This window comes from Protopterus annectens, chromosome 1.part2 (genome assembly GCF_019279795.1).
Source record: "Protopterus annectens isolate FY-2018-M chromosome 1.part2, PAN1.0, whole genome shotgun sequence".
NCBI classification, from domain to species: domain Eukaryota; kingdom Metazoa; phylum Chordata; order Ceratodontiformes; family Protopteridae; genus Protopterus; species Protopterus annectens.
In genome coordinates, this window is record NC_056727.1 from 483,487,143 (window position 1) to 483,508,109 (window position 20,967).

Consider the following 20,967-nt stretch of genomic DNA (forward strand, 5'->3'; position numbering starts at 1 on the left):
ATGACCAGGATTTGCCCTTATCTACCTATGAGGATTCTGATGCAGACGACTCCATACCCTCTGCTTCCCCTCCAGATGATTTTTCTTTTGGTGAAACCTTGCACACCCCTCGGGAGCATTTCCGCTGGGAAAGCCAGGATTACTCTGACTCCAAAGAGAGGCTTGGGGAATTCTTACTTCTACCTCAGCACAGGCCTTTAGCTATCACTCCTGTACTGGACATTGTAGATTATGCCTTCTTGGAATCTAGCCTGGCCCCAGACACCTTACCTCCGGCTCCCAGGAAACCTGACCGGTATTAGAGTACCTGACTCTCACATGTTCCTCTTTAAGAATCCTACTGCAGGCCCAGAGACCATTTCACTGGGACCCAAAGGCATTAAGGCTACTACTGCCAAAAACCCTACCCCCTCTGATAGAAATTCCAGGGCCCTGGACAGATGGGTAAGAATGTATACACTTCTGCTACTTTGGCTGTTAGGACTTTAAAGTGCTGATTTCATATGTTAAAGTATCAGCAGCATATTATTGGACTACTTAAACAGAAAATTATGTTGATTTCTGACTGCGCTGAAAATAAAGAATTACAGGATTTAATGCATTCTGCTGAACAAGTTGATAAACACACTTTGCAATGTGGTTTTGACTCTTTAGAAGCATCTTGCAGGCCTGTTCTTAGAAGGCATGCTTGGTGCTCCCTTAAACCAAGATCACCTGTTTGGCAACAAAGCATAAGAAGTTCTTAAAAAGGAGGAAAAAGCTAAATCTATGCAAACTGTTATATTTCCTGCAAGTACAGCCTCCCAGATTTAGTAGGCATTGGCCTTCTAAGAATTGGTCATTTCTTATCTCTTCCAGACCTTCAGTCCAAACCCAGGAACAGCAGACCACCTAGGCTACAGTCTCAAGGTACTCACAGGCCTAAGCTGTGAGGGGCTCCCACTTCCAAAGCTGGAAGTAGTAAGACACCCCCCTATGGTAAACTATCACAATAACTTAACCTTAAACCTTTCAAGCCCTGCTCAACTGTCTCTTTCCTTAGGGGGAAAGATTGCCCTGCATGCAAAAAACTGGGAACTCATTACCCAAGACAAATGGGTTTTAAATATAGTTTCCCAAGGATACAGATTCCACTTCCACTCCTTACCAACCCCAAACGGTTGGACAGACCTACCCCCAAATCAGTGGGAAGAGGCTCATCAGCTGGTTCTCTTTCTTCCAAGTATCAGGGCTATTCAACCTGTCCCAGCAGAGGATTGGGGATAAGGTTTTTACTCGAGACTTTTCCTGGTACCCAGAAAAGACGACAACTGGTGTACTCTCCTGGACCTGTCTATTCTAAACACCTTTTTGGTAATCTCAAAATTCAGAGTGCTAGCTCTTCATCAGCTGCTCCCCATCCTAGGCAAAAATGCCTGGTTGGCAACATTGGACTTAAAGGAAGCTTACCTGCACATCCCAGTAAGGGAATCTTGCAGAAAATACCTACTCTTCAGAGCAGGCTACATGCACCATCAGTTCTCTGCACTGCCCTTTGGCTTATCTGCTGCGCCCAGGGTATTCACAAAGTGCCTAGCTCCAGTCATTGCATTCTGCAGGCAAAGAAATATTCAAATATACCCATACAAAGCCAGGACATACTATTAAATCATCTGGCATTTGTAAAGAAACTGCTAACCTCACTGGGGTACACTGTAAATGAAAAGAAGTCTCACCTAGTATCCTGCCAACAAATTGTATTCCTGGGAGCAAGCTTGAACACAACTTCCCAGATGGCCCACCTCACACCAGAGAAACAAGTTTATTTGACAGCCTACTTCAAACTATTGGCCACAAAGACCCAGCTATTTGCAAGGAAAATACTGCAAGCCGTGGGGTTCTTGGCCTTTTGCATCCTACTAATTCCATATGCAAGACTGCATATGAGGAAACTACAGTGGTATCTAAAAAGCCTATGGTGTCAACATTCTCAGGACCTGGAATCAGATTCCTATCATTCCGTGTATAAAGATAAGAGTTCCTTTGGTGGGCAGAGGCCTGCTACCTCAACAAGGGGCTGCCATTCACTCTACCCCCTGCTGCCCAAACCCTAACAGATGCATCAGACTATGCATGGGGAGGGGCTTACTTGGCAGGGCACTGCATTCAGGGCAAATGGAACCCAAGTCAAATGCACCTGCATATCAATCAAAAAGAAATGTTAGCTGTACAGAATTCTCTGACAGCCTTCAAGAACCACATTCTTCCAGGACAATTATTGGTAAAGACAGACAAACACCACTGTTATGTGGTGCATAAACAAGCATGGGGGAACCCACTCATACACTCTCTGCAGACTAGCCATGGCTCTGTGGAACACAGCCTTAAGCTACCAAGTGGACGTACAAGCTCAATACATGCCAGGCAAGCTAAATTCACTGGCAGACAACCTAAGCAGAAATCTCATGGACCCACACAAGTGGAAACTGGAACCAAAGATATTCAACATTTTGAGAAACAATTGGGGGCCCCCAGAGATAGACTTGTCTCCCCTCAGAACTACCAATTGGCCAAATTCTGCACAAGGACTCCCCACAGACGAGCTTGGAAAGTGGATGCCCTGTCCTTCACCTGGGAAAGCCTCTCAGTTTATGCCTTTCCCCCTCTGCCTTTCCTCTCGAAAGTTCTGATAAAGATGAAACAGGACAAACCAAGGACAATTCTCATTGCAGTAGACTGGCCACGCCAGCACTGGTACCCCCTCTTACGCAGTATGTCACTGCTGGAACAATGGCACCTGCCTCTGACCCCTTCCCTGCTGTCCCAGCAGGAGGGCCAGATTATGCACACCAGCTTCAAACCATGAACCTGGCTAATTACCCGAGCTCTCCAATACCATCCCTCAGTAAGCAAATACTGGATGCCATTCTGGAGGCAAGGAGGCCTAGTACTAGAAAATCCTATGCTGATAAGTGGCAAAGATACTGTTCCTGGAGCCAGACTCAGGGGATGGGCACAGCAGTGCCCAGCTTACCGCATATTCTTTAATACTTGAGATGCTCCACAAGGGCCTTTCCTTCTCATCTATTAAAATTCATGCCTCAGCCATTTCAGCACATTACAATACTGAGCTCACCCCTCTTCTCTCACCCCCTGCTGAAGCAATTCCTTAGAGGGGCCAAATATTTAAAACCACTCAGGAGAGCCCCTACTCCAGCCTGGGACCTTAACTTTGTTTTGGAAGAGCTCACTCTACCTCCTTTTGAGCCAGCTGCATCTGCAGAGTTGAAATTCCTTTATTGGATAACAACCTTCCTTCTAGCCATCACTTCAGCAAGAAGAGTGTCTGAATTACAGGCCCTCATGGCAGTGGAGCCCTTCATCATCTTCCATGCAGACAGGGTGTCCCTCAAGACCAATCCTTCCTTTATGCCCAGGTTGGTATCCAGTGTGGCACTTAATCAGTCCATTCATTTGCCAACCTTCTTTTCTAATCTACAGAACAAAGGAGAACGAATATTGCACTCTTTGGACGTGCACAGGCAACTTGGATTTTATTTGGACAGTACTAAGCCTCTCAGGAAAACTGAACAGCTGCTAGTTGCCTTTGCTGCAGGGGCAGAGGGGAAGGCCATTTCAAAGCAAACCATTTCTAAGTGGATAGGCCATCGCATTCATTTCTGCTATAAGCACCATGGAAAACCTACCCCACAGGGTGATAAGATCACATTCCACCAGGGCTGCATTTGCTTCAACAGCCTTTCTCAGAGGTGTTCCTACCAGGGACATCCTAGAAGCGCTACCTGGAGCTCTGTACATACCTTCACCAAGCATTACCACTTGCCTAATTTTTCTAAATCCAGAGCTGGTTTTACCACTGCGGTCTTGCAAGGCTTAATAGCTGGTCCTAATGCTCTCTAACTGCCTCCTCCCTTCCTTAGCTTTGGGAATCTAACCAAATGTAATGACTGCAACAGTGAAACATGAAGAACATAGTACAGTTGTGTACACTTACCTTAAATGTAGATGTTTTGAGTGTATTCACTGTTGCAGTCCTGGGTACCCCTGACTTCTCTTGGCTATACCTTTCTTCTTGTTTACTGTATTTTTGCTTTCTGGTGTATTTGCTTTTTGTTGGAGGTGTAACCTTGTATATAATTGCTTCCCATTTTGGGGGCACCTGACATCTGGGGCAAGAAAAACTGATGTAATGGCGTCTGCTGCATGCTTTATACCCCCTGACAACCTGACGTCATGGAAGAAGAGAGCGCATCCAACGCAGGACCCAAGACTTTGATAATCAGGCCGGCTGCAGGCAGATAACCCAAATGTAATGACTGCAACAATGAATACACTCTAGCATCTACATTTATGGTAAGTGTACACAACTGTACTTTTGGGATGTACCTCACCAAACATCTGCACCAACTGGAAAGGCCACTGAAATACCTCACAGAGAATCCATGGCCTCCAAGACAGGCTCAAATCACTATCACTCAAGTTGGTATCATGCAGATTGCTCAGGAGTGATCTGTGTCTTGCCTACAAGGCTGTCTCGGACCCTACCGTATGAGATACTTCACATCTGTAAGTCTTAACTCCTCACGCACTACCTGCTCAAAAAGCCTGAATCCAGTATGCAACATCAACAAATCCTGCTGAGAGACTTGACTCCCAGAGGCTGGCCAGTCTCTGGAATAGAATTCCTATACACGTCAAACAGAGCACCTTGCTGACACTCCCAAGTGCAACCTTGATGAGTGGATGGGAAACCACAAATTTGTCCCAGGGGTTCCACCTGTGTCCCTCATTGACAGGGGTGACTGGTGCTGACTGAGGTTTCTTTTTGGGGATAAACTCTTGGCTAGGCTTGTGCAGGCCCCAGGGCCATGAGCCTAGTAACCTCCTGTGGTCCTCAGTGTGTGCTGTGGGGCCATAAGCCCCCTTCCCAGGACTTGAATGATCAGCGCATGTACTATATCGGGGATGCTCATTTTAGGAGTCCAGTGCTCTTTGTGATAGCTTTGGGTCAAGGGCGGTCAATGAACAAAGGGTAAAGTTGGTTCTTCAGGATCTTTTACCACCAGTAATTCTTCCTCCTCCTAATTTGTTTCAGCTAGTAAGGCGATAAAAGTAAATGAGGTCAGGAGGAGGAGGCTAAGGACCCCAAATTGTCTAAAGGGTATTACAAGCACGTGGCTGTCTGCTTCTAACCACCCAGATCAGAAGAGCCAAAGATCTGCTCCGGCTGAGTCACCACCATCTTCAGCTCTGAAGACTCAGACTCATTCTCTTGTGGCACTAACTGTGGGAAAGGCCCCTTCCCCAACACACAACAGCTCTAGCCCTGTTCTGTTAAGAGTGTCGTCCTCGGGCAGGATTCACTCCATTTTCCTCCTATGTTCCCTGGAGTCTTTGCCATCTCCACCCTGGGTCCGATCCTCTCAGATTTGGGCCTGGGCCCAGTTCTCTGATCCTTTTAGGCAGGCTTCCAAGCCTTCCTCATTAGCTTCTCTGTCTCAGTTGGGAGTATTAGACCTGCCAATTTGTAGCAGCTGGTGTTTTTTTTTGCAGGCTCATATGCAGGTAGGCCTGACCCCTTCTGCATCAGGTCCTGATATGGGAAATTATAGACTCAGCCTAACAAGCCTGTTCTGCAAGGCCATGGAACGGATTATCATGGACCTCATTAACAAGGACACTGGCAACCTTCAAACACTATCCCAAACAGTTTGGCTTCGTCAAGAGGAGTCATGTCTGCTAAATTTGGTCGACTTCTTTGAGACGGTCACCAAAGCCATGGATGAAGGTAAGACTGTGCACACCGCCTGCCTTGACCTGGCCAAAGTCTTTCACACTATTCCCCGCTTGGGCATAATAGTTACTCTCATCTAGGCATCAATCTGTATGTTACCAGATGAGTAGCAAACTGACTCACTGGTAGACCCATCTGGTCAAAATAGAGGAAGTCACCTCAAGCAGTACAAACAAGCAGCGTACCCTAGGGTTTGGTGTTGGGGCCTCTGTTGTTTGAGATGTACTTTTCTGAGGTGCAGGCCAAAACCAGTGGGCTATGGCCGACCAAGTTTTCAGATGACTGCAAACTGGGTGCTGTCCTCAATTCCCCTAGTGATGTAGACCTCCTCCAAGAAGGTCTCACTCAGACAAATGACTGGTGCCAGAAACATGACCTCAGATGGAATACCAAAAAATGCATCATCCCCTTTGGGGAGAGTGACATCCCCACAAGTTATCACATTAATAACATCCTAAGCACGCAATCAAGTCATGAGGGATTTGGGCACCCAGGTTGATAGCAATCTGACTTTTGACCAAGAGTTTGTTTCCGTTGTACAGAAAGCCTTCTACATGGCCCACCTCATAAGTAAGAGTATCTCATCCAGGGGCAAGAAGGTCATAACATCCCTGTATTCTTCCTTTATAAGGCTCATTATTGAGTACAATGCCCCTTTCGGCATATACCTCACAAAGCACATGCAGCATCTGGAAAGACCTCAGAGGTTCCTCACCAGAAGAATCCAAGGCCTCAAAACATCTGCCATACACAGGCTAATGGTCTCTACTCAGTTTCATACAGGCATCTCAGAGGTGACCTCTGGCATACAAGGTGATCACGGACCCCACCTTGATGGGACTGCTGCATATCCGCAAGTCGAGCGCCACTCGAGTATCTCACACACGCAGCCTCAACCTTGTCTGTGACATCAACAGGACTTGTTGGCGGGACAGATTTGTGTCCCAGAGACTCCCATTTATGGAACAGACTGCCTCTCCGTGTCAGAGTACCTCTTTACCCCTTTTTAAGCACAACCTGGATAACTGGATGAGAAACAGAAACTATACCCCTGGGATTCCACCCCGTGTCCCTTTTGGACAGGAGCATCAGGGGCTGACTTGTCTAAACATGGGCTAAACTCTTGGCTAGGCTTATATGGGCCTCAGGACCAATACCCTAGTAACCTCCTATGACTGTGTGTGCGCAGATTTAAACACAGTTAAGTACTACCAGTTTCCTTAATGTTTTTAATGCAAAAGCACATGAGAAGTATATGTTGAAGTAAATGCAGCTGTATATTATGGTTGCCGTCAGTGGTCACATTTCCTCTGTGGACTACAAAATGTACATGCATTTAATGTAAGGACTGACTCTGTCAGTGGGAATATCTTACCATGGATCTGTTTGCATCAGATATGCATCCCTCTCTGGAAGGATGTCACAGAAAAGCATAAAATATCTTTTTATGAACAGTGTCAGTGCACCTAGTTAATAGGGTTGTCACTTGTCTCTCTCAGGTGTTTACTAGGCTAATGATAAGAGCCTTTTTAAATCTAGGCATGCATCCCAAATCTCTGACAAGTTCTGATACCCTTGATAAGTGTAAGCATGGGCCTGGGAGATGAACCATTTATAAGTTACCTCTGTCCATTAGAGACATAGGTACCAAACCAGGGATGAATTTCCGGTTTCCCATACAATTGTCCAAGTTGGATTTGAATTGGGTTAGGGAGGAACTCTGCTTCACATGGATGGGGAGTCTGTTCCATAGACGTGGTAGTCTTTGGGATACATACCTCTCTCTCCAGCAGGTCCTATTTATATCACAAGCAAGGTTCAAGTCTTTAGAACGGGTAATGCTGGTGCAGTTTGTTTTATGGATATGCAGGAAGTCCATCAGAGTGGGGTCGGAAAATGCCCTGTATGCCAGGCATAGATCTCCCTGCAAAAGCCTGTAGGAGACAGAATACAGGGATAAGGCCTTCAGGTGGTCTGCATAAGACATATTACTTATGCCCTGTATTCTTTTAGTAAGGAACCACCTTTGTAGATGTTCATTTGTTGGATATGCCTGGTTAGGTATATATCAAAAGGGGCATTGTACTCAATGATAGATCTGATGAATGCCAAGTACAGTGGAACAATGACTTCCTTGGACTTAGATGCCATACCTTTGTTTATAAGTTGTACAACATAGAATGATTTCCTCACCACTGTAGACACGTGATAATCAAAGTCCAGATTACTATCTGTGTGTGTCCCTAAGTCCCTGACTTCTGGGTCAGCTCTAAGGGATGTGTTGACCCCTTGCAGTTCTGTCCTGTTTGGGGGGGGGGGGGCTTGAAAATGGTAAATGTGTTGGTACTTTTCAAGAAAAAAATATTTTCTGACTTCTCTAAATGTCACAGAAATCTTTGATACTACGTTTAAGTATTTTAACATTAAGTACATCTTAATGTATAAACCATGATAAATAACCATTTAAAGTTTAGCATTTCAACACTGTGCTGCTTATCTAAATTTGTCAGAGGTGACAGTTGCCTTTAAACCTGATTTCTTTGTTTTGCTATGAAAGGGGAGTGTTAAGTTCACCTCTCTGCAATAAAAGTGGAAAACCGTTCCACAGCTTTTTATATGCAGTGGGTATAAAAAGTGTACACACCCCTGTTAAAATACCAGATTTTTGTGATATAAAAAATGTGACCACAATGTCATTTCAAAACTTTTCCCACCTTTAATGTAACATATAACCTGTAAAATTCAATTGAAAAACAAATCTGTTAGGGGAAAAATGTAAAAACTAAAAAACGTACAATAAGCTGGTTGCATTGGTGTGCACACCCTTAAACTAATACTTTGTTGAAGCACCTTTTGATTTAATTAACAGCATTCAGTCTTGGGTAGACACCTGCCATCAGTTCAGCTGTCCTAGTAGGATTTTCTTGACATTTACTCAGTTGCCTGCTACAGCAAAGCATCAGAGGGATCTCATTATCAGTCAGAAGGGTACAAAAAAATTCCACAGCATTGGATATACTATGGAACACAGTGAAGACAGTCTTCAAAAAGTGGAGAAAATATGGGACAACAGTGATATTGCAAAGAAATGAACGTCCCTCCAAAATTGATGAAAAGACTAGACAAATGGTCAGGGAGGCTGCCAAGAGCCCTACAGCAACACTGAAGGAGCTACAGGAATTTCTGGCAAGTACTGGTTGTGTACTACATGTGACAACAATCTCCCGTATTATCCATATGTCTGGGCTATGGGGTAGGGTTGCAAGATGAAGCCTTTTCTTACAAAGAAAAACATCTTGGCCCAGATAAAATTTGCAAAACAATACATCAAGTTTTCCAAAAACGTGGGAAAATGTGTTGTGCTTTGAGACCAAGGTTGAACTTTTTGGCCACAATTCCAAAAGGTACAGTTGGCGCAAAAACAGCAGTGCATCAACAAAAGAACACAATCCCCACGGTGAAGCATGGTGGTGGCAGTATGCTTTGTGGTTGCTTTTCTTCAGCTGGCACTGGGGCTTTAGTCAAGGTGGAGGGCATTATGAACGGTTCCAAATACCAGTAACTTTTGGCCCAAAACCTGCAGGCGTCTTCTAGAAAGCTGAAGATGAATTTCACCTTTCAACACGACAATGACCTCAAGCATGCATCCAAATCAACAAAAGAATGGCTTCATCAGAAGAAAGTTAGTTTTGGAATGGCCCAGCCAGAGACCACACTTAAATCCAATAGAAAATCTGTAGGGATGACATGAAGAGTTGAGAAGCCCTCCCAGTCTGACAGAATGGGACTGCTTTTGCAAGGAAGAGTGGGCAAATTGCCAAGTCAAGATGTGCCCTGCTGATACTCTTACCCAAGAAAACTGAATGCTGTAATTAAATCAAAAGGTGCTTCAACAAAGTATTAGCTTGAGGGTGTGCACACTTATGCAACCGGCTTATTGTACATTTTTTATTTTTTTCCCCTAACAGATTTTTTTCCCAATTGAATTGTACAGGTTATAGGTCACATTAAAGGTGGGAAAAGTGATTTATTGTGGTCTGATTTTTTTACATCACAAAAACCTGGCATTTTAACGGGTGTGTACACTTTTTATATCCACTGCATTAGCTGTTGTGCTCCTGACAGCAGGATTAGTTGCCCATCTTAGACTGACAGCAGTACCTAACAGGGTAAACTACAGATTTGACTGTGTCTATGATGTATCATGCAGGTGGAGACGCATTCTTCTGCAAAGTGTGTGAGAAGTTGAGCTTAAAAAAAGTAGGTGGGCTTTCCCTTGGTTTCTGGTACCTACACAGTGCTGGAAGCATATTGTAGGGAGGAAAGAAACCTAAAGATAGAGTTAAACTGTAGGAAAGGGCAGAGTTTTCCTTTAATTTCAATATGTAATGTGCTTTTTATTGTCATCAAGTACCTTCCACTAATTGTAATCTGTATTTAGTAAATAACCATTATTTCTTTTTCCAATGTAATAATTTTTGGCTTACTAAATGTTAAGTAAAGAGGATGCTTATCCTCTTAACTGTTTCACACAAGTAAGGATATATTGCAGGAATCCTATGAGTGAAATGCATAAAACCTTGGATACTTGTTCAAAAGGCATGAGAAGTTATCAAAATTATATTCTCGGACGCTTGCAAGATAAAATTTCAAGGTGGAAGCATTCACTAGTACAATTACAGACTTTTCTCCTGTCCCCCAAGACAGAGTATCCATTTTAATATTTTTCAGACATTTTTTTCCTAACCATTACATTTGCATTTAATGATTCTACAACAGTGTTGCAGTCGTACTTTGGCATTCTCCTTTTTGTGGTATTTGTGAAAATGTGTCATTTTTCATATACTTTAAGTATGTAATTTATTTACTATATTCAGAAATACCAGAGTGTAGTATGAGGTGAAAAACACAAAGGACATTAGAATCATAAAGGGCAATTATTTTAATATTCTGAAGATGTTTTTGTAGGTCATTTGTTTATCTATTTTTAATTTATATTTGTATGTATTAGTAAAGAAAACTGTTGTAGAGATTTGTAACTGTTATAATGCCGCTGAATGTGTTCCCATATAAACTGTACACCAAATGTCAGTCAGTCCATGCCAATTAGTGCTTATGTTGCTAGTGTTGCTAGGTCACCATGGGCAATTGAAAACTGCATCAATAGGACATGAAAAGGTTTCTTCCTGATCAGACCTTCTGACATTAAGTAGAATAATGAATGGGAAAACAACAGCAAAGCCCCCTTACCCTAGATGCAGCATACTCTGCAGTAAGAATTCATTTGCAAACTGCAATTAACTAGAAAGAATAGTTTTCCAGAGAGTCCAGACACTTGGCAGATGAAGGTTTTTTTTCTACATTTGTTTTGTCTTCTTTAAACAGTATTTAAAGTCTTGGGATGGTTATGAGCAGATTATCTCTGCCTTTTGCCATATTTGTGATTTTTTTTCCTAATTTGATTTTTAAGGAATTGAAGAAATTTGCATTTGTGTGTGCCGTAATGTTAAACAGTATTGCACTGCAGATGAAAATGCATAAATCATTTATTTTTCAGGACTTTTTTGGTTTGTGTATAAAACAGAAAAAAATGTGTTTGCTATTAGTCACAGAATTTCATGTCCAAGAGGCTTGTACTGTTTTTAGTCTCAGAAATGTTGTTTTTTCCCTTCTGCTTAGAAATTATCTTGAGGATGCTCCATCTTGGAATCGGATGGCACAGTCCTTGATATCTGCATACCAGCAAAGACTAGGATATAGTGGCGCCAGCAGTTACAGTAGGAGACATGATGATCAGTGGGATCGAGATGATCAACGGGACCATGCAGACAGATCGAGACAGGTATTAAGCACGGAAGTGCATATGATATAGGAGCAGAATTAGAACAGTGAGTTACACTATCATTTTCCTAGATTAGGTGCATACGGTTTTCTTTCACTTGTCAGTTTATGCAAATTTGTGATCTTTACAGTTTTGAAAACAACTCGTTCATGCTAGGAGGATGTTGCATACCTGCATTATTATGCAAGATCATTGGCTTTTTTAACTGTGCATTGTAACTTTTTAATTAACGTAAGAATGCTGTGTGCTGTTCTGTTAGTGGCAGTTTACACTCATAAGATATGAATGAATCTGTTACTTTGCAGTAAAGCGATCTTATACTGATTAATTTATTCTTTGCTTTTACGAGAATTGTGTACTACAGATAAGTAGTTCTGAAATGGAGTTGTTTTCAGTTTCAAGATTCTGGACAGTCATTAATAGTGATTTGTTTAGTAAATAATGTCTTTGCTAGTATTTGTTTTGGCTTATTGCACCCTGCATCTCTTCAAGCCATAAGCTCGCAGAACGTTTTGATGCGTCTAAAAAGCACATGTAAACACTATCTTTAATTCGCTAGTTTGCCAAGTGTGTAATTTTGCTGTTTAACTGTCTTGTTTGCATTAACCGGCTTTGTTTCCCCTACAGGGTTATAACTCTGGGAGACACTATCCTTTGCCACCTCCTTCTGGAAGGTACAACTGGAACTAGAATTCAGAGGAGCCTTGCTACGCTGTGTCGTCACCTTATAGTGTCTGTCATTTTTAATGTCATCTGTTTTTAGAAGTTTAACAAATTTGCAGGTCTTTTTTAATGGCAAAAAATGTTTATGTATTTTGTGGTGGTTCTTAGTTAAAAATTTTGCATTGCCATTTATTTTTATTGGATGACTAACTTTAATAGAAGTCAGTCCATTGTAAACCATAACAAGATTAAGTATGTTACATGTGTAGTCTATATTGTATAGGCTATTAAAAGTGAATTTCGTTTCCTGTTTTCCACAGACTTTTTGATTCATTGAAATGGACTCCACCTTCAGTTATATTCCCCAAGCATAACTGCATTTTTCTAGACTCGTGCAGTACATCACTTGCAGCTAATTTTTATAATTTCAGTGAATTATACTAGCCATTCGTCTGAAATATTTTCCTGACACCATGTGCTTACAATTAATTGCTGGATTTTCGGGGGGGGCCACTACAGTGATGTGATTTCATAATAATTAGCATGTAGTATACAGATGTTTGCCTGAGCATTGTGTAACTGCTTATTTAGAGGTTAATTCATGAATGGTGTATACCAAAAGGTTCCACAGTGAAACTGTGGTTTGACATAATTTTGATGTGCATTTATTGATTTGTTGGCAAATTATGCTGTTCGGCATAATATACATGGATTACTTTATGCTGCTGGATAATTGACTTATTGTTAAACACTGCCACCTGCACAATCGGATGTACCTTTTGATGCTTTTAAAATGATTTCAGAGGCAAATATGCTGTGTATACCTGTGATGTTTTTTTTTAATAAACATTACTTTAGGCATCACTGTAACACGGTCAGTGGATTTGCTATTTTTGTACCTCAGATCATCTGAAGATTTTGTTAAAACTGTTGAAAAAATGTAAGACAAAAGTTATGATGCATTTTTTAAGAACATCTTTCCTGAAATTAAGTAGTTTACTGTATATTGTGTGTGGTGCAAGTTTTATCAAAAGCTGATGCTTCAATACCTCTAAGCATTAGTGTTCCCTTTAGGATTCAGTAAGTTAAAATATTTATGGTGGTGAGGAGGGTGATGTACTTGGAAAGTTTGATCTAACATCCAGGACCTTCCTAATGAGCTTTTCCCTCAATTTGTATTCTTAACCAATCAGAATTTGGGCAAAACTTGGAAAATCCTGTTTCAGATTTGCTCATGCCTTTACTTATATTGTGTGATGTCATGTGGCAGCTGCATGAGTGCAGTCCCTCCCCTGTCAGTTATTTTTTGCATGTACATTTCAGATTGTGGTATTGTTACCATTGAAGTTTTGTTCCATTTTAATGCCTGAACATCTGTATACAGTTTGTGTGGCTGTCAAATCACCAACCAGCACCTTCTTTAGCAATACCTTTATTGTCTTAGGTTGTTTGATTCAGATAAATGCCACAGTTGTCCACTGTTCAGTCCTCTCTCTCAAAGGAGCCATTGAAAAAACTTTACCTTAATAGTAATAAATTGAGGCCTTTAAGAATTCCTTTTGGGAGAGTGGCAGAAGGTGAGTCTTCCACACAACTGAAGGTCGAAGTCAAGGCATTGCCAGAAGGGCAGGCTTCTCGTGAGTAGCCCTCTGAAAGGTAACGGAGTTCATTTGTCTTTCCACCCTTCTTCCGGATCCTGCAGACTCTGAGCTTGTCCTTCACTACTGCTGCAGCATGTTAGCTATATGGGTTATGTCCTGCCAAGGATATAACGCCAGTCAGCTTTCTAAGCTTCAGGACAACTTTCGTGCACCCAGACCAGTCAGTCATCTTGAGCTGAATACAAATTTAGGTTTGAGCACCAAGCCCATCTTCCCTGATGCTGAAGAGTGTATGCTTCTCTGAGGCTTTCGGGAATTTGACAGTCAACGTGTTGCAGTTTTGCTGGGTAAATAAGTTCCCTTTTGGGGGGGGACATTCCATTTTAAAAATTGTTTTAAAGCTGAGAGTTTCTTTTAAAGGACTGTTACTAGTGATTATTGTACTTTTAAGTGTGCTGTTTTTCCTGTCCGTTTAAAAGTTTTTGTAATGCATTTGAAAAACTTTTTTTTTTCTGTGGAGAAATTGTTTGTTTTGTTCTTTGGGGCTCAGAATGTGTTTCAAAGTGCTTTTTACTGTGTTTTTATGTGAAAAAGTGACCTAGACATTACATTTTTAGTAGTTTTGCTGTTTACTTTTCCTGGGGAAAGATGCACCATTTTTATCTTCACCATGGAACATATGATCTGTCACATTGGTCCTTCCAGCCACAAAAAGGAAGTTGGTCAAATACCTTTTGCCACCACAGCAGGTTAGCAATTTGGCAGCTGCAGGTGGGTGACTGCTGTGGCCATTAGTTGTGCTTCAATTAGACCACTCATATCTTACTCAGGATCCCTCTGATGTGGTACCTACAGCCACTATGCACTAGGGGTCAGCCACTTCCTCTACAGCTGTTGGGATTCCCTCAGGGGGAAAGGGAATGACACTGTTGCCAGTCCTTCAAGAGGGAGCAGGGAGACTTGCTTGCTTTGTCAGAATGTTGTGCCCATCCCTGGGGAAGCTGCTGTTGCCATTAATGGTTTTGGCCCCATTGTTTCTGTCAAAAGCAAACAGAAAACTAAACATGTCTACTTCTGAAATTTGTGTGAATGGAGTAGTTTACTGGGGGTGCATCAGGGTTTAGTTCAGGCTGTTGATCCTTCTTGTAAAGCAGTTTCTGGTAATAGAGAAGCGGATACCTGTTTTTTGAAAAGTTTCCCTGATTCTGAATCTGAACAGGAAGATAAAGGGACCGATACAGGGTTTTCCCCCTCTGATTGATTTCTGATTCAGACTCATCAGTTTGTGATTGTCCCTGCAGGATTTTCTTTGAGTCTGTTTCCAGAATGTGGCAGTGTTTTCAGTGAGAGAGCACAGAGGTTTCTCAGTCCCTCAAAAAATACTATGAACTTGTTGCATAAGGAATTTTCAGATCCTTCACCTTTTCCTCCAGTTCTGTTAATTTTGAATGATTTGTGTTACTACCTCCAGTTTTCCTAATAGTCAGCCAACTTACCCCTGCAAAGGCCGAGGGGATGTATAAAGTTCTTCAGTCTTTTACGTTTTTATGCGCTGTCTTCTTGCTCGTCTGTCAAGGTACGCTTGTTCATTTCATCATGTCTGCCCATGGATTTTCCCTTTTCATTGTAGCTTAAGTTAGTGTGTTGCTTACCAAACCTCCTAGAAGGTGGATCCTTGGTATATTCATGTTGTTTTAGAAAAATTTACATGTTCTATTTGAAACCTCTGTACATACTTTTACAAGTTATATTCCTTCTATAGGGCTTGGGACAGTCTTTCCTAAAACCTTTCTCCATGGGATACTGCATACTTACCCTTTCTCCTCCTCTTCCCAGTCAAATTTAAGGATGTGGTAGTCAGCCCATATAGCTAAGGAAGCTGCAGTAGTTTTCAGATGATGAACATAGTATAGTTGTGTAAGTAAACTTACCATTGCAGTAGATGTCTGATCATACTTCTGCAATAGCCACTCCCTCCCTCCTCATTTTTGCATGCTTTTTTGTTCCCTGGATGTGGGCTGTTTTTTTTTTTTTTTCCCTATAGCATTTGCTGCCTTTCAGGAATCTAGCTTCCCTCTCAGTTGGCATAAAAGCTCTGAAAGGCTTGGTTCCCAAGTGTCTTTCTTCAGCTCTACTTTAACTTGTAATTGAATGTGTGGAAAGTGTCCTTAAGCTCAGGAAACTGGCCAGTTGTGAAACCATTAGTCAGATAAACCCATATAGCTAAACCTACTGCAGCAGTGATCATTTGAGCATCTGTTATAGTAAGTTTACTTTACAGAGTTGTACATTTTCCTTGTATTAGGAGCTCAGGAACAAGACCCTGGATGTCCTGTTTGGGGAAGTGCTACTTCATCCAGGCCGACTGATGACCTCCTTGCAAGTGTGCTGTAAAGGAATGAGGTGCTTATCTATGTGGAAGGCTTATGCTTTGTGTCACCTTCCACCTCCACTTTTTTTTAAGCTTGGCCAATCCAGTAAGAGGAAGTAGCTTTTTTTTTTTTTTAGCATACATGGAAGGTTTAATGAGTCGCAGTTTTGCTGCCTCCCTCCAGTGCTGGCAAAGTTGCCAAAGAGGGTTATCCTCCAGCTGGCCCTTTGTAGTCTTGGCTCTGGCTTGGGACGGTCTTTAGTGAGAGGGGCTATTTTGTGTGATTGCCCTAGCCTAGAGAACCATCACCAGGGGCAAGTTCATTCTGGAGATGAGCCATTCTTGGCCACACCATGGGAATGCTGCAAACACCGTACACCACCCGTAGGGGCTGTTAAAATCTGTTTTATGGAATAGAGTTAAAGGTTGTTAGCATTACCTCCTCCTGCTTCTGAGGGGAGATAGCCATGTTGTGTCTCATTGAGTATCTTGAGCAGCACATCGTTTGCATTGGTTTCAGATGGTCATTGCCCAAGGGCTGTAGCCCATGCTTCTGTAGGTCACATGAATTGTCACTGAATGCTTCTTAGAACATCAGTTTTTGTAAGTTCTGTTGGAAATGTCTTAATTTCAGTTTAGACTTGCCCTAGTGCCCATAGTTTACCATGGTGTTGGTTGTGATTGCTTAAGGTTTGCAGGTGTGAATGCATGCTTGGCTTGTAGTGTCCTTGTACTAGAATTCCCTGGAAATGACCCGGCAGTGTGCAGTCTCATGTGTGCCATCTCTGCACCTCCCCATCAATTCAATTAAGACCTCACTGACTGACTAGAGAACTTTAGCAGCAAGCCACCAGACCCTCTCCATTGTTATTCCTCTTGCAGATTTTTATAAGTTTCTCTGGACCCGTAAGCAAGGTGTCTTGTCTAAGCTCCCACTACAGGGATTGTAATCCCCTCTTCTGTGGAAAGGAAGCTTCACATTGGACAGTTGGAACTAAGTGTAGTCATCCTGGTCCTGATGGCCTTGAAAACAGCTATTTATAGGATATGTCATCATCTGATCAGACAAAGCAGGTTAATTTGTGGTGAATAAGCTAAACAACACAAGGTTGTACTCCTGTGGAGGTAGGTGGTGGTTTTCTGACAGCAGGCCATAAATAGGCAGGACTTCCTCAGCATTTTGCATCTTTGGGAAATGAACATGAACAAACTGGGAAACTTGCTGAGCTGCTCTTCAAGTGTGTTCTGGAAGCTGTAGATGTAGAGGGTTATACCTAGTCATGTACTTTTTTTTTCTGAAAGTGGGCAGTCTAGATGTTGACCTGCTCACTGTGGGAGAGTGTGATCCTACTCTGTTTCTGACAGATTTAGTAGAATGTAGAGGTGAGAGCAATGGGTGTATTATTTCTTTCCTATGTCAGGGAAGATTCCTGTATACCCACTGATTCAGTTTGTCATCACAGCGTCAAAGACTAAAGACCAAAGCCCATTTATGTTATCCTTTAGTGGCCTCGAAGGATGTGTTCAAATTGTCATGTACCTGGTGATACAAGAAGCTCTTCTGGTCCAAGCCAAAGGTATTTCCCCCTCGGTTGACAACTGGTTCCACCTCAAAGCTTGGCTTCTTCTGTAGAGACCTTTATATCCCACTTTGTGAGTTTGAGGTCTCAGATGAGGCTTTACTTAAACAAGCCTATGACCTTACATGTAATGCAGTTTCTTAATTTCCTTGAACTCAACTTCACTGTCTGTCGGTCAACTTGCAGCTGATTTTGACTTGTTTCGTATATGTGACAGTTGAGACCTGAAATGAACACTATCAAGGTACTTGTGCTGATAGTCTTTGTGCAGACTGGAGCCCAGCACTGATTAAGCAGTTCCTTAAAGGTGTGCCACATCTTTATTATTTGTAATACACTTCCCTTTTGTGGGATTTAGCCTCTGAATTTGTCTGGCCAGATATTCAGCTGCCACTTAAGAAAAAAGTCAAAAACGTCTACAGTGAATCTGCTGCTGTCCTTACTCTGGACATCTGTTGGGTTGGATGAGGAACCAAAGGACTATCCAGTGCCAGCATTGTCTCTCTCATAACCTAGTTGGAGGCCATCATGGGACTGTCTACTTGTACATCCTCCATTGGCAGGACTTTACTCAGGATTTTTTAAAGCTCTTATGTCTTTAAAAGCCCCTCAAGGCTTGTCTGCCCCTGTTGCTTTTCCCTAGTCCCCTACACCTAGAAAAAAGTAAGAGGGAATTTGATTCCTCTGAGGAAGAGCTAGATTTTTACACAGATCAGTTATTGGCTTACTCTTAAATCCATTCTCTTGCCCTGGGGTATAAAGATGATGAGGCACTTTTTCCTGACTCCCGTCTGGAGGAATTATCTTTTGAAGATACTGTGTGGGTACGTATGATGGAAGATTTTAAATGGGATTGTTCCCAGGTTTCTGACATTTAAGAGGTAGCATGAACTCTTACAAATAGATTCTTCCAAACCTTCTGTATTACCTGTAGTATTGGATTCTGCTCTTTTGGACTTACTCTTCAGCTTCTCAGGCCCTTAATTCCCTCTTGCTCTTGCTTTACATGTTCTATAGAGACCCCAAAACTCAAACATTTTTGCATAAGTGTCCTAACCCAGCTTTAATTTCCGTGCCTGTTGATCAGTCATCACAGTTACTGTTCTCCTAAATGTTTGCCTTATGGTCAGGACAGATGTGCCATGGAAAGGTATGGAAAAAATGTATACTTCTGCTACCTTAGGACTTTTAACTATTAGACCCATATGACTATGTGTATTTGCTCTTCTTTCTAAAACCTGATTTATGAGGCAGTGTCTTCTGTCATTTCCTTTTTGAGTTCTGCAGTTGTGATGTAGATGCATCCTCTAGGGCAGCTGCTTCAACTTCTGTGATGAGAAGATATTCTTGGCTGTGCTTGTAGGCAACAGGCCATATTACTGGAGCCCCCCCCCCCCCAGATAACCAGAATCTCTTCAGCTCTGCAGCTGCTGAGCTTTTTATGACCCTACTGAAACAGAGCTTCCTCTTTCTCATTCATGTATTCTAAAGGAATTAGCCCCTCTAAATCTCCTTTTGTTCTTAGGTAGCAGAGGCAGCCTTCTGGGACAATCGGTCTTCCAAGAGTTTTTTTCTGACAAGCCTTCTCAGGGTTCTAAGAGTCAGAATCCTCCTTTCTTTGACAAATCTGCTTCCATTTGACATTCATCCATTCTGCCCCTTGGCCACATATCTCCCTGTCTTTCAGGTTTGACTGTCTTCTGTCTGACAACAAATAACCATGCACTATTTTAGGATGTGGAAGTCCTTTCCTCCATTCTCAAGCCTTTTTCATCTTCCTCCTTTCTGGCTCCCTCATTTTCCTTTGGTCTTTCAAGAAGTTTTAGTGCAGGGAACCATTCAGTCAGTCACTCCGTCTCAGCAGGACACAAGTATTTTACTCCAGGATGTTTTTTGGTTCCCAGGAAGCAGGGATCTTGAAGGCCTATTCTGCATTTTTCTTTTCTGAACATCTTTCTAAAGGTTCCTTTCTTCAGGATGTTGTATTTTCAGATGCTTTTCCCTGTCTTGCTTCCCCACGGTTTTCTGTTGTCCCTGAATTTAAAGGATGCTTACCTCAACAGCCCTATTTATCCTGTTTTCACAAAGTTTTTACACTTAGTTTCATCCTCACATTTTCAGTTCTCTGCTTTGCCTTTTGGTCTTTCTACATCTCCAAGGGGTCTCTACCAAATGTGTAGCCATAGTGGTAGCCTTTGTAGTTTTCAGGAAATTCATATCTTCCCTTATTTGGACAATGTCTTGATTCAGGTCCCTCTCAGCAGCTGCTACTTCAGGATCTACATTTTCCTATTGTCTGCAGTGTGGGGTTCACTCTAAATCTCAGACTGTACTGACCCCTTCTCGGGACCAAGTGTTTCTGGGGTACAGGATTCAGACCATACCAATGATGTCTTTCCTTCCGCCTCAGAAGGTCCTGTCCTTGACTATTTTCAGTGTCTTCTTCCTCTTCTGTTCATTCCTGTAAAATGATTTATTTGAGCTTTGGGTTTGTGGAATCTTCCAGTCCCAATTTTTCCTTCTGGAAGACTCCATATCAGAAAAATTCAGTGGTATCTCAAGACTGGGTTCAGCACTGCCATCCTTTGAAGTTTCCTGTTCCTGTCTTGCCTTATCTGAAGCTTGAGTTCCATTGGTAGAGTCACCAGATTTCCCTAAATCCAGGTCTTCCCATCTAAGTTCCTCTTTCCACTTAGGAGCTATTCACAGTTGCTTCAAAGAGGGTTGGGGATCCTTGTCCAACAAACTCAAGATCCAGGGACTTCGGTCTCCTCAGCAACTGACAAACCATATCAACCGCAAGAAGATGGGAGCTCTGATTCTGGCCCTTCTGGCTTTCCACTCCCCTTGGATCCCAAGAGTTTTGATTGTTTTCACAGACTACCACACTCATGGGGTGCATCAACAAGCACGGGTGCACAAAGTCATACCTTCTTTGCAGACAGTCTCTTCAGGCTTGGGATTTTCCAGTCCACCATCAGTTGTTTCTTCAGGCGGTTTATATTCCTTCAGAGCACAGTCATGTGGCAGACACTTTAAGCAGGTCCAGGACATTATATATTGGTGGGGTACTCCTCAAGTGGATCTTTTTCTCCCTTCTGAACAGACAACTTCCC

The 20,967-nt window shown here is 42.4% G+C and overlaps 1 protein-coding gene across 1 annotated transcript in view; it reads left to right on the plus strand.

Moving 5' to 3' along the window:
* The window catches only part of XRN2 (5'-3' exoribonuclease 2), a 2,388,435-nt gene extending 2,375,266 nt beyond the window's left edge, over window positions 1–13,169 (plus strand). The window contains exons 29-30 of the mRNA XM_044057168.1: window positions 11,474–11,636; window positions 12,264–13,169. Of these exons, the coding sequence (XP_043913103.1) occupies window positions 11,474–11,636; window positions 12,264–12,326 (226 nt within the window). The 3' untranslated portion in view covers window positions 12,327–13,169. The remainder of the gene's footprint in view (window positions 1–11,473; window positions 11,637–12,263) is intronic.
* Window positions 13,170–20,967: the final 7,798 nt, after the last annotated feature.